The sequence below is a fragment of the Lygodium microphyllum genome, chromosome 1 (assembly GCF_053477565.2).
Source record: "Lygodium microphyllum isolate KBCC chromosome 1, Lygodium_microphyllum_v1.1.10, whole genome shotgun sequence".
Lineage (NCBI taxonomy): Eukaryota > Viridiplantae > Streptophyta > Polypodiopsida > Schizaeales > Lygodiaceae > Lygodium > Lygodium microphyllum.
The window spans coordinates 115,914,654-115,929,103 of NC_141135.1; the positions used below are offsets into that span (position 1 = coordinate 115,914,654).

Sequence of the window (14,450 nt, forward strand, 5' to 3'; positions counted from 1 at the left end):
GAGGAATGGATTGGGGAAGGTCACTCTGTCAAGTATTGGGTCATTGTCTCTATGGTGTCAAGGCATCACTACCACTGCAAGGATTCCAACCACAAGCAAGGTTACAACCTAAGGAGTGAGGACGAGAGCACTGGCTCTGCTTGATATGAACAAAGTGCTTTGACTCTGCTCATATGATATAATGATATTTTGAGTTCAAGGTGTGAATATCCTTGTCTATACTAAGAAAAGAAAACTTCTATGTATGGTAGAGTTTGGTGAAATTGTTTTTTGTCTTGCTTGAGATGATAAAGGAAAGCACTTGATAGTAGGTGGATTAGATGTTGTTCAACTTTTCCATCTACCACATTTTGATTGGGATTCGTCATGATTTTACCTAATCAAGATTGAGCAACATATAAAAAAAAGATTAGTTTTCTTTATGTGTTGCAAATCCAATATTTAAAGTGCGCCTTTTAGGAAAAGAGAAAGCATTGAGCTGAGCTGGATTAGGAAAAAAGAGGCCATCTGAAAAGAAGAGGAACTTCATGAATATGAAGGGGGGAAGGGGGAGAAAATGCTAGCTAGGCAATGTGTGGAAGGGCAATGCATTGTCCTCTCTATCATTAGGAGTCCCCATTGATAACAAGGGAGGAGTTGTTGTGGTGAGCCATAGCTAGCTATGTATCTTGATTAATGTGGGAAGGTAGCGATGCAATGATTCATGAAGAGGAAAACATAATTTTTTTCAATTGATCATTTTGGTTGAAGATGAAGAGAGGAAATAATATTCTTGAAGGCATGTATGTGTTTTGTACATGAACGCTGGTGATGGCAAGGTTAAAAGGCAGAGTTTGTATCAAATTATAGTAACCATAGACAAATAATAATTTGTAGAGTAGACTTTGGTGCTGAGTGATATTGTATATGGTGATGGTACCCTATCAGACATAAATTGTAGTGTGTTCCTAAAAGAGCAAAAGGAGGTAAACTGCTTGATGTAAGCTACTATATAATATTGTATCTTATCTACTAGGAAGCTGGGACTGCAGTCAAGAAGAGGTTTTAGCTAGGACTATATCAAGAAGAGGTTTTTCATGGAATTATAGGATGAAGGCTCGATCTTCATTTGGGCAAGAGTGTGAGTCTAAGGGACTTAGGAGCTTGCATATATAATGTAGGTAGCATGGTTACTATTGAAGGAAAACTTGGCAATTAGAAAGGTCCACTATTAACGTGTCTATTAGAGTAGGAAAGAACTTCTATAAGACTCATCTTGACAAGTCATGGTTGTTGATAGAAAGGCTAGACCTTCATTGTGGGCAACAGTGTGATTCTAAGGGATAAGTCATTAGTTCAGGAGCTAGCATAGATATTGTAGGTATTGTGGTGATTATTGAAGGAAAACCTAGCAATTAGAGAGACCAACTATTAACATGTCTATTGGAGTAGAAAAGAACCACTATAAGCCTCATATTGACAAGTCATGGATGTTTGATAAAGAGATTATTCATGAAGACTAGAGTATGATTCACCATTGAGAAAGCACACTTTGTGTAGCTAAGTAGGTGAGTTTTGGGCTACAGTTGTAGCATGATTGGGAGACAAAGATGGCAATCAGTGCAAATTGAGGCGTTTGGTCCATGTGAAATTGCATTATGGAATTTTTTCTTTCATGTCCTCTATGATACCAAGATTGAATAGGAGTCAAAGACTACAATTTGTGAGCTAACTAAAAGTAATAATAGTACAGACTCGAAGACTATGTGATCATAGATAGCTTCCATGTTTGATTGTTGCATGAAGACATTGACTGCAAAAATATTGAAATAGCCAATGTGATTACTAAAGGTGGAAAAGAATTTGATAGTCGGTTAGAGAGGCTAGCAATGAGTGGAAGGCCATTGTTGGGATTTCTTTCACTTCTTCAGGTGATCCACTCAATTCTTCTAGTGCCAGTTTGAGTTTGATTGTATGGGACACAACCAACAATCCTTCTATAGATGTTGATGAGGAAGAGAAGTTATGGAGGCATCTTTGCTCCAATTCTAGGATTCATAACTAAACTATATTTTTAGTGTAGTGATCCATGTCTACTAGGATAATTGCTATGGCAACGTTCATGTCTATCCAACTAGTTTAGCACTTGAAGAGGTTGCAAGGGTATTGAAAGATCATGTTTCTATTTTCCTTGGTAAGGAAAAATCCTCCATGTAAACTTGGGAAAGAAAAGACTATGTGTATCTCTCTCTCATATAGGGTACAAATTTGAAATGAAATTAGAATCTTACATCTAGATCTTTAGAACATATCTATATGATGATTTTTTGGATTGGAAGAGTTTCAATGAAAATAGACAAAGGGGTGAGAAGATGACACTTATGTATAGTGTGATAATTAAATGCCAAGTAATTGATCATGGGTTTTGGATATATGGACCCATGTTTCATGATGAAAAATGAAACTTGAGATAGTGTTATTAATAGGGTTTGGATATTGATTGTCAATAAAAAGTTTCTACTTCATCATCTTCTCTTCTTGGTTCTTCACTTTTTGAACTCTCACAACCAAAGGTCCACTGGCCACATACAAATAAAAATCTTTCCCACATCTTTGGCAAACCCAATGTGAAATCGACTATGGAAAGGGTTCTAATATGGAATTCCAATTGTATGTAGATGTCATTCGCAAGGATTTAAGAACCCAATTGAATCCAGACATGGTTTATAAAGCGGATGTGATGTAGCTATTTCATACATGTACGACATGTATGTAGCAACAAGAAGTTGCAAAAGCTACTAAAAGGATGGAGGATTTGGCCATAGAGGTGTTTGTATTGATAGAAAATGAGTTGGATCTATTTGATGAGTGGGATATGACAAAATATTTTAGAATGTATGATAGGGAGATGCAACTACAAGGTTTCCTAGAAGATCAAAGGATAGTGTATTTTGAACGAATTGTGAAAAGAAAAATTAGGATGCAAATTTAAGACATATGGTTCAACTTGGGAGAATTTCAAGAATACTCTTAAAAAATAGTAGTCTAGGTTGGATCTAGAGGAAGATGAAGATCTAGAGTTGGGTTGTGAAGATGCTTTACAATAGCATGTAATAAAGATTGTGCATGATAACCTTGGAAATTTGCTACTTGCTTCTTAGGATGCTATTTTGGATACTAAAGATCTAGGTGACTTGCATAATATAGATGTAATATAGATGTGGTCTTTATAGATGCTAGTGCTAAATTTTCTAATGATAAATAGATGCAAATACCTTCTCAAGATGCTTATGATATGGGCGAGTTATTCAATGATACAATCATACTATTTGAAGGTGTGCAAGGTATGCATGCTTTATTTGTTGATGAAAATATGCTATCTATTGATGCTTAAGAATGTGGAAGGTTTAATAATGTAAATGAGGCAATGACATTGCATGCTAATGATGCTTAGTTTATGAGTACACATGATAGCTTGTATAGAATGCATATGATGTTTTCAATAGGGATGCAGAAGATATGGATGTTCTGAATGAGGATGCAATTGTGAAGATTGCATATGCTAGTCAACCTGTGCAAGCCACCAAAGAAGGTGCTTTTCAAGGTCTATTAGTGCACTGTTTCAAGGGACATAAGTGGTAGGCCATAAACCATATGGGTTTGAGTAAAGAGACAAGATAGAAGGGATTCATGAAATTCTATGATTCAAATTAAAGAAAACTCTAACAATTTCTCTCAACAACAATTCCACATTGTTGAGAGATAGGCATGTGAACCCTACATATGCAAGGGTGGATTAGGGTAGTTGGGTGTGAATGAACTGGAGGGCAAGGGGAAACCCTAACCCTAGCCATCTAGAGGCTATATAAATAGCCTAAAGGCTACTCTCAATGTAGAGGATAGTGCACTAGTTATACTTGTGAACAACTCACTGAGCAAGATCTTCTTCTTGTACTTGAGCTCTCTATCTCCCTCTTGTGCACACTCTCATGCTCTCACTCTTATATTTCAACATGGTATCATAGCCATCTCTAATCCAACAAGCTTCCTTCTATTCCATTTCCCACTAAGTGCACATGAGCATGTCATTTTCTCATTATACATCTTTACCTCCATAGCTGCAAGCCATACCCACCTTTGTTGGAGGACCTGGGGTGAACAAAAGAGAGCATATTTTTCCTTAATTTATCCTAGCTCAAGTCACTTTAGCATGCCACAACAATCCTCAACATTAGGCAGCCAAAAGGACACCGTTACAGAATTTGTGAATCTGGTGTAGATTTCACTGAGTTTAGCTCAATGGCGCAACCTGTTGAGGGCATAATCATCCAAGTTACCATAGGGCTTTGTTAGCCCCCCAAGTGAGCTATCTCCACCTAAGAATATTTGGAAAAATTCCATCCCTACTGCTCACACAAAGCAAAAACCTAACTAGGTATCCTACAGGCCACCATAGCCACAAGCTTGAAAGCTTGACTTTCTTTTTTTTTTCATCTTTTACTGTCATCAACAGTGATTTTAATCACTGAATCAATGCCTCCATAGTCATTTAATGACCTATGGTATTCATTTCAATGAAGATTCTTCATTTGGTGGGCATCATTAAGCTTGCCAAGATGGATATAACATCTCAAGTGGTCTTAACTTTGAGATGAGTGCTTCTTAGCACTAAAATGCATTTAGTTGTCATTAGTTGCTATTGTTTTATGATAAAATAGAAATATGGATGTAATTGAAATCTCCTTGGACTCCTCTACAAGTATTGAAGTTGTCGGTCAACCTTCTTCAACCAAACACTCATCCACTAGACCACAAGATTGGGAGGAGCCAAAAGTTCAATCCAAGTTTACTTCATTAAAGCCCAAGAAGACAATCAAACCAAACAAAGGGTTTTCCAAAGGAAAGTACCACCAAAGTATTATTTTGAATTACTCCACATGTAAAACTTTCAACCTTTCTCATCCTTGCACAGTTTTAAGTCTACACAAGTCCTCCATTTGGTTTGCACATATTGGCCATTGTGTAAAGGACTAGACACTACCATTGCCTAGAGCAATCGATAAGACCTTCCAATCATGGTCATGGCTTATGTCGATGTTAGACCTCGAATTTGTAAGTTTGATGGAAAATACTTTCATCCATGGCAAGCACTGGTGAAGTATAAAATGATGGAATGGGGCTACTAGCCCTTCATCAAAGGGACCAACGTTCTTGATCCATCAAACCCACTTGATGTAGAAGATGATGAAAGAGCCCAAGCCATCATCATGCTTCATCTAGATGAGTCTGTAATTCATCATATTGACCAAATCTCCACTAAGGAGAAATGGGACGAGCTTGAAAAGCTTTATGATGCTAGAAGAAAGAACTATAAAAATTTCCTTAAGATCAATTTTTTTAGCTTGGAGTATAAACAAGGAGGAGACCTAGGTAAGTTCATTCCTCAAATGAAGGGGCTCATGGCATAGCTATCCTTAGTTCAACCTCCAATTCATGATGAAGATGCCATTGTAATTCTCTTGAAGGCTGTAAAGAAGGTATTTTCAACCCTTATAACTACTCTTACAAAGATCCCTAATCTGAATTTGGAAAGCACCATCCAATCTTGTTTAGAGGAGGAGAAAAGAAATCAAAAAGAAGATAGCACTAGTCAAGCATCCACTTCAACAGCCCCCGTGACTAAGTCTTGGTTCATACTGTATCCACTAAATGCTCCTTCTGCAACAAAAAGGGACATCTTGTCAGAAATTGTTTGAAAAAATATCCTGACAAAATGAAATGCAAAAAATGTAAGAAGACATGGCATATTACTAGTAAATGTCCTACCAACCTTGGAGTACCAAAAGCATTGGAGGACAACTTTGTCTCCAACCCACCTGATGATTGAATTTTCTAAATCTATAATAGGCATGTGAACCCTATGTATGCAATGGTGGATAAGGGTAGTTGGGTGTGAATGAACTAGAGGGCAGGGGGAAACCCAAACCCTAGCCATCTAGAGGCTATATAAATAGCCTAAAGGGGTCACTCTCAATGTAGAGGAGAGTATACTAGTTGTACTTGTAAACAACTCACTGAGCAAGATCTTCTTCTTGTAGTTGAGCTTTCTCTCGCTCCCTCTTGCGCACACCCTCATGCTCTCATTCTGATATTTCAACACACAGAATGCACTATAACTCTTAGTAATCTCTTCTCTATACAACTAAACAAACTCAATTTGGCCAAGAGACTTTGTATCTAAGTTGATGGACTACACAAAACTCTTCCTACTAAGACAATAACTCAAGATCTTATCTCTACTCAAAAGGAATTTATACTAGTAATACAAAGTACTTAGCTCAAAACAATGCTTTTAGATCACTCTAAATAGCTTGAATGATGCATGTAGTCACTCCACTGATACTATTCAGACCAAGATCTCTTGAATTACCTATCAAAAACCCTCTCTTTTCACAGTCAAGGTTCACATATAGTAGTACATATTCGGCCATAAATATGGCATGTTTACTCTCTTTCCCAAACACTAAGTTTACCTTTCAAAACTAAAGTGGGACTTGCCTCTCCTTTGGTTCTTGCTTATTATTAAGCTTTGATTCCCTTCAAACATAGTAGAATGGTGACCTCAACACATTATTTTTCTTCATGTTTCATTCAATGTAGATTCTCCTCCTTTTATCCCTACTCCTCCAATCTTAATCTTGGGCACTATGTCTTTTCAATTGGTCCCTTGGTCACTTCTTTGGACTCCTAAAATGTTTTGAACCCCTTTCCTACTTGGTTCACCACTTTAGACATGAGGACTAACTTAAGAATCTCTTGAAATACTAGTACTAACTTACTTTTGGAAAGTCCTGACATACCCTGTTACTCTTGTCAGGTCATGTAAATGCCCACAGTATGAACTCTTGGGACAAGCATTCTCCATTATTTTTTTATTTTTGAATTCCTTATATTCTTGAATTCTTGCTTGGACCTATAAACTAACTCTAATTTACCCAACATACACTAGATAGGATACAACTCTCGTAGATTCACATGCAAAATGGATTGGGAGCTTATAAAGAGGCCTCATTACTTAAAGCAAAGTCCAAAATCAACATGAATTTAAAGAGATCATTTAGCTATGAAGAAAAATCTAAAATAAATGTATGCTTATAGCCAACATGTCATACGTGTCTTTAACCATGCTTATACTTAGATGGCAAGGGAGGTTTAAATTTTATTTTTATCACCTAAACATCACTAGAAATGTTGTTCTTATAATATTCACTCATAAACATGTAAACCTATTGCATGAATTCAAAAAAATAGATTTTTTAAAATCTCATTAAATACATTTTACATTCATAATGGGGCCAATTTCATGGACATATTCACAAGTTATAGAAGAGTATGATTTAATGGGGCCTTTACATCTACAAGGGGTTATGTAGTGAAGCCTCCATGGGTCAAAGATACCCCAATTAGTGGCAAAAGTACTTTTGGTGATCCTTTGAGTGAGTTTTCACTTTATTGTGTATAGAAAAACATTTGAAACCTAGATGATTTTACACTAGGCACCCACTTGAGCGCATGTTATATGTCCAAAAGAGGATACTTTTCTCTTTTTGTTGTGGCATCAACATGTTTTTATAAAAATTGAGCACATAACATCAAGAAATTCCAAGCATAGTAGTGGATTACTTGAGATTAGGATAAATTTGGGACCTAGGTGGTTTTACACCAGGCCCCCATTGACCACATGTTATATGTTCAAAAGAGGATATTTTCTCTTTTTGTTATGGCATCAACATGTTTTCATATAGAATTGAGAACATCACGTTAAGAAATTCCAAGCATAGTAGTGGATTACTTGAGATTAGGATAAATTTTAAAAATTTCCAAGCATAGTAATGGATTACTTGAGATTAGGATACCTATAGTGATATGTAAAACCAATTGCCTCACATTGTAGAAAAAGAGTAAGGAAACAACCTACTACATGAGGTAAAGTAACTATCTAATGTTATCATATGCTTACTCATGAGATCATCTTATCTTGCTCTGAGAAAAGTTTCTCATTGTTGTGATGCCACTTTCATTTGGATAATTTTAGGGCAAGACTTTTCCAAAAGATAGGAATGTGAAAATGGAAGGTGACTTTGGCTAGAGAGTCTTGTGTACAGTGCATATCGAGAATCAAATAATAATAACTTGATTAGAAAGTAAATGAAAGAATCATATGCAATCTTTTCTTGAGAAGTGATGTCAAACATTCATAGAGTGATTGACTATACTTGCACTACCAATGAGGGATATTGAAAGGATCTACCAATAATATTGTAAATTTTTTCTTTTTTTAAAAATAGATCTATTGCATGCTCCAATATAACGAGATAAAAGCTCAATTTTCTAATTTGAGAAATAATTGTCACTTTTTATTTGGAAGGGCTCCCACATGAATTAAGATTTAGGACCCTGTTGACACATGCATGATACCACAAAGTTATATTGAAAGAGAAATTATTTATAAAATTATCACACTATAATATATGAAGGATATGCCAATGAAATTGAATACAAAAATATGCACAACTTTTTTAAAATGCTAGGCACCACCATCGAAATAGGCATTGATAAAAGATTCACTCTCTATATGCTAGTATATGCATCTAAATAAGTGTAATGGAATAAATCTTGAGAAAATAGACGATATATAGACACAAATTATTGATGCAAATTTTAACGATTGCAAGAAAACATACCCACATGTACATTGGCAAATACAAAGAAAAAAAAGAAGGGATTTGACACTTTCTAGTGTAGAAAAAAAAATAAAATCAAGGATTTGGCTCTTTGCAAGGCCAGATTCCTATTATACATGTAGACACAAGCCTGATTGGAACTGTGTGGGTAGTTGGATGGGATGATGAAAAGAGTGATAGATATGCTATGAGACTTTGTGTGAAGGTGCTAAATGAGAAGCAAAGAAGATAGCCACAAGTGAGAAGAGAGCATTGGGGCATTATAACGACCCTCAAATGCGATATAGACTACTTTATGGGTGCTAATGTTGTCATTGTTGAAACAAATTCCTTACCATTATTTGGAATGATTACCAGTTGTGCCATATCGGATATTGGTATGTTGTGATGGATAGCATATATTAAGTCATTAAACCTTGAATTATATCATATAGCAAGAAGAGATAATCCAATTGTTGTTGACATGTTATCAAGGGCACAATTTGAGGATGAAGAGGGAATGATGGAGGATGAAGAGGAAAATGAATTTACTATTGAAAATTCTTGTTTTACAATAGGGACTTAAGTTATAGTAGCTATAATTGCAAGTATAGGTGTCATAAATGCTAGTACAACTATCATAAATGCAGGGATAATAGTAAATACAACAAGTGCAACATGTAGATTGATAGGAAGTGTTGGTGTAGTAGTAAATTCAATAGCGAATAAAGTGGGTTTAGCTATGGAAAACCTTGTACAATAGAGAGAAGTCATTACAAATGTTATCTCTCAACCATGGAGATATTTTTGGAGGATTTATATGTAGGTGATTGGTTGAAAACAAGACAGTGTCTCAGTATGCTATCTAAGAAAGACAAGTGGTTTGAAGAGGAATTCAAGAGGATAAAAAGGAAGGTAAATGGGTTCTTCTTGAAAGATAGATATTTTAAAAGTATATGAAGAAGACGAAAGGGGCTCCATTAAGAGTCCTTGGTGATAGAGGTACTCTACTCCAGTGTTTATTTTCGAAAGTCCCCTATGTTTATTCCATTGAAGGTTTCATGAACAAGTGTCTTTCTTGTGGAAGGGCCTTTTCAAAATGTTGACCTTCAATAGATATGCATTCTAAAGTTTGCATTTCTAGCTAATAGAATAGTATTTGAGAAAAAAAAAACTATGACATTTATATAAGCCATATTGTTGGTTTTTCATGTCCATTAATTTACAAAAATCTAATATCGACATGATATGATGATAGAATATTTATAACTTAGTACAACATATGAGTAATTATTTAAGCGTTTAAAAAATTATAATGTTATCACCAAAAATAAAATTGCAATGCCCGGTTGAGGCTAAAGCTCAATCAATTAAGATAGTCTAGAAAGGCAACAAGATAGCTTTGCAATCATCCATAGTCTCAAATGAAATAGCAATACAATCAAATCACACCATTACTTATACTTTTTTATATCAACTTTGTTGCTACCACATAAACATTGCGATGAGCTTTTAATTCATCCCACGTTGTATAGATGGCATCCCAATCAACATTTATAGGATCCTTAGCACCATTGTGTATGAAAGGAACATGAGTTGATTCAAGCTCTAAAGTGACAATCTGTTATAATCATTGGACTTAATATGATTCATTTTGGAGAAACCTCTCTCATATAATCAATCGTGCTTGCAATAATGACCAAGCACGCATGCCATAACTACCCTTCTATAGCAAGGTTTGTAAAATCATACCCTTCTCTAGGAAGGGCAAATTTTTTTACTTGCCCTTGGATAACAAGGTTTTAAAAATATTTGCCTTCTCTTGAACGTCAAAACGCCTTAGAAGGGCTCTCCAACCCTAAAAAAGAGTCAAGGCTCCGTCATGTCCTAAGGCCCGTTCCCGATGGACACGTTTTTGTGTTATCGAGGAGCAGACAGGCACGCTGAGGTGTCGGGCTTACAATAAGGCACACGAGAGCACGTCGCGAGACGTGTTTATTCGACGGATGCTTCGGGGGACCCGAGACACAGAGAGAGAGAGAGAGAGAGAGGTTTCTAAAAACTCTAGAGAGCTTTTCACCCTCGGAGACGTAGTACCGGTGGGAGCGACACCTATAAATGGTGAGCGCAGGCCCGGCGCCAGAGGTAGCACACGCAAAAAACACAGGCTCACGCACAAACAGCGCCCTTTATACCTTCAATACAGCAATATTGTCTATGGCAGCCATAGTTGGGCCGTGGGGGGGCTTCGCGGGCGGTAGCCCCTTCGACGACGGTTGGAGCAACGGTGGGGTGTGCAACCTCACCATCTACTACGCGTCCAACAATCTCAATGGCTTTCGAGTCGTGTACGGCAACGGCACCACCGTGTTGCACGGCAGTGCCAACGGTACCGTCGTGGAGGTATGTACGTCGTAAAATTACTAGCCAAGTCGTGGCGCATTGCTTTGATATTGCTATACGTTAATAGTGCGTAGTAGTACATCGACTATACGTTCGTTCACTGACGACGTGGACGTGGACGGCTTTGGATATTGTAGGTCGACTTTGGCTCCAACGGGGTCGCAGCCGCTGACATCTCTCTGACCGTGGGTGAGAACAAGAACATCTTCCATCCCGACTCCAACTACAACGGAGTGCTAGCGATGGGCGTCTCCTCCGCACAAGCGCCTCAACTGAAACCCTCTGGCATGAACGGTCACGTTGTTCGCCCACAAATCCTTGGCTTCTTCGGCCGTCAGGGTACCCATATTGATAGCCTGGGCTTCTACATCTCCGATCCCCGCTTCAACTAATTTATAAGAAGCCGGCCCGCCTCTTTGTATAACTATGCCCTGGTTGCGGCATGCATGAATAAATAACTTCCGTTGTCGTCTTGTGAATGCCAATTTGGAATTTCTTCGTTCAGAAATACTCAATGTTTGAGCCACCGCAACGGGTAGAACACGACGGTTGTCTTTTCACGGTTCAGCGTACTAGAAACTTCTGGAGGAATTAGAGACCGGTCACGCCCAAGGCCAGTGCGGGGAGCACGTTCCCACCCCCCCCCCCTTGGCCCCAGTCCTCTGAGGGTTGCAATTAGTGGGAGTGGTGGTTCCTTACCCCTCTCTTCCTACCACTTACACTTGCCAAAAACTGAGTGCTAACACTGGGTTACTAGGGTTATCGCATTTCATTGGGGGATGACATGTTTACACGGATTAGCAACCAGACAGTGCACTTCTCATAGAAAATGTGGGACTGATTTTGTCATTTCTCATGACTAGTATATAGCTGGGACATGATGCGACCCCTATGTGATACTAAGATCCCAAAAGCCCCGTTCGTCCCATTGCCCCTGGGTGTGCTGGGGCCCTTAGAATGGAACCCAAAGATCACATATACTTCAGCTTGCTTTCTCTCACTCATGCTCTCATTCGCACCGATGCACACCCACGCATGCACACACATATACACATGAAGAAGTATTGAGAACCCTTAAAAGAGATCATGTGGTCTCCTAGTCCTAAAAGTTTTACAAGTCTATCAAACTAGTGATTTACAAATGCAAAATCAAATGTCTTCTTCTTCCTCTTCTTCAGAGGAATTGGCTCATCAAGCACATCACAAATTCAAATGGTGTCAACTATAATCAATGGCTATCCTTAAATTTTCTAAAAGCAACATGCCAATCAAGAAAGATCAAATGTTCTTCAAAATGAGGGTTTTACATCCCAGAAGATACACCATGTCTTCTCTAGAAGAAACCCCACATCAATTCAAGATCCAAAGTCAATCATTTTTTCAGTCTTTTCACATTGAGAATATTATTGGCAATACCTCACTCTATGTTTCCACAAGTAGCGATATACTTATGTACCTTCTGTATGTAGCCTATAAATTAGATATTATTTTGTGTTACGGGGGTTCAGTATATGTAAACCCTCTATATCACATGCATTCAAGGTCTTTTTAATAATACACTCATCTATGAATTTTCTTGAAATAAAACACACCCTATTTTAGTCAATCAATAAATTGGCCCTCTATATGGCACCCTTTTGTACGTAAACATTTTATAAAAATAGTGTATAATCAATACCTTCTTTTGAGCCCGCATGATGTGCTTACATATTTTTGAGCCACACCCTCGAGATCCTGTGTTAGATTAAGGATTTTGCATGACCCACCCTACGTGTATCTTGAAATTTATGCATCACATTTGATTTGCAACATTTGATTACTGCCTCCTTTGGCTAACAAGGCCTTTGAATAAATGTGTTATGACTTGTAATGTGCACTATAGGGTAATGCATACTATAACACCACTCATAGGCATGTTCCATGATGTGGCCTTTGCATAATAGGATTTTAATTGAGCAAATAGCAATGCAGATCATCCCCTCATCCCTATATATTATACCTAGTTTTTGATTCCTTTTGTCTACCTAATAAAGGTGAGATTTACATCCTATAGTGCATTGAAACCCTCTAAAATGCCACTATCTTTTAGAATATTGGAGGGACCCATCCTGTGTAAAGTGCATATATTTTTGTGGAAAGAATCGAGAGCATTCCTACATTATATCATGGAGTTCAAATTAGGGAGCACCAGGGTACCCTCTTGAGCTTTTAGGCGGTAGATTAGTTCTTAAAGTAACCTCAATTTCTCACTATGCCACTTGATTTGTTAGCTTGTAGCCAACATTCATTGCATGCATGCATTTCAACCCTGCTTTATAGCTCACCTGATATTTGCCATAAATAAAATGCCTAGATATTGGGTGATGGAGATGGTAGGAGGGGTGTGCTACTCAATAGTACTTCCTTGTACCATGTTTCGAGCTCCTAGGGTCCACTTAAGAGAACTTTTCCAACTTTAGGTCTTTGTGCACTATTCCAATTTAGATTTGCCTCCCATCCAACTAGAGAAGTCTATGCTTCCCTATTCTATAATACAAAAGTTGCTATAGCTCGCGAGGAGCATTTCTAGGGCATTTGTTTGAGACCTACCATTAAAGCCTAAGACTACCCATTGTATTCCTTATATTATTATTCCTTAAAACTAGTATCATTTTAAAGTACAAGGAAATAGTATGTTGAAGTAAATCAATGAATTTTATACACTAAGAAAATCGAGTCTATTTATAAGCATATTTCTACATGTATTCATGGATATCTATGTATAATTATGTCCAATGTGTAGGTGCTTAGATGTGCAAATAAAGTCTAGAACATGTTTATGCATATAACTGGGGTTAAAATACAAATGAGATGCACGTGTATATATCCACCTATAAACACAGATATACAGGTGACCTTAAAAATGTTTTATATAATCTGCATCTACAGAAAGAATGCATTCACTATGACATATGAGGGATACATAAGTGAAAACTCAAAAATGGAATTACATGTAAAAAGGGATTAAAATGTCAAGTCTGATGATCAAAATGTTTATTTATTTATCTATTGGAGAGAGTACCTTAATATATTTGATGGTATAGGCATGGAAATAAGCATTGGAAAATATGCCAAGGTATATTCATGCTTACATTGATGCATATATTGACAAGTATAGAAAATTATACTATCTATAACAAACATATACGAGGATCTATCCCCATTGTCCACATTTGTTATCTTGTCAGAGATGTACCACTTTTTTTTGCAAATATACATAATGCACAATGTGATTTGATAACATATTCTCTATGTAATTCCATTTGTACTAATATATATTGGCAAGATACATACAGAAAATTATAC

General features: G+C 37.2%; 1 protein-coding gene across 1 annotated transcript; it reads left to right on the forward strand.

Annotated features, from left to right (window-relative positions):
• The first annotated feature begins 10,858 nt into the window (after positions 1-10,858).
• LOC148041582 (uncharacterized) lies at positions 10,859-11,582 on the forward strand. Its single transcript, XM_087688513.1, has 2 exons — positions 10,859-11,105; positions 11,243-11,582. Exons 1-2 carry the CDS (start codon positions 10,920-10,922, stop codon positions 11,495-11,497), a joined length of 441 nt encoding a protein of 146 aa, XP_087544639.1. The 5' UTR covers positions 10,859-10,919; the 3' UTR covers positions 11,498-11,582.
• Positions 11,583-14,450: the final 2,868 nt, after the last annotated feature.

Coding starts and splice junctions, on each gene's coding strand:
- LOC148041582 (XM_087688513.1), top strand. CDS start 10,920: ATGGCAGCCATAGTTGGGCCGTGGGGGGGCTTCGCGGGCGGTAGCCCC. Junction 11,106..11,242: donor CCAACGGTACCGTCGTGGAG/GTATGTACGTCG, acceptor TGGATATTGTAG/GTCGACTTTGGCTCCAACGG.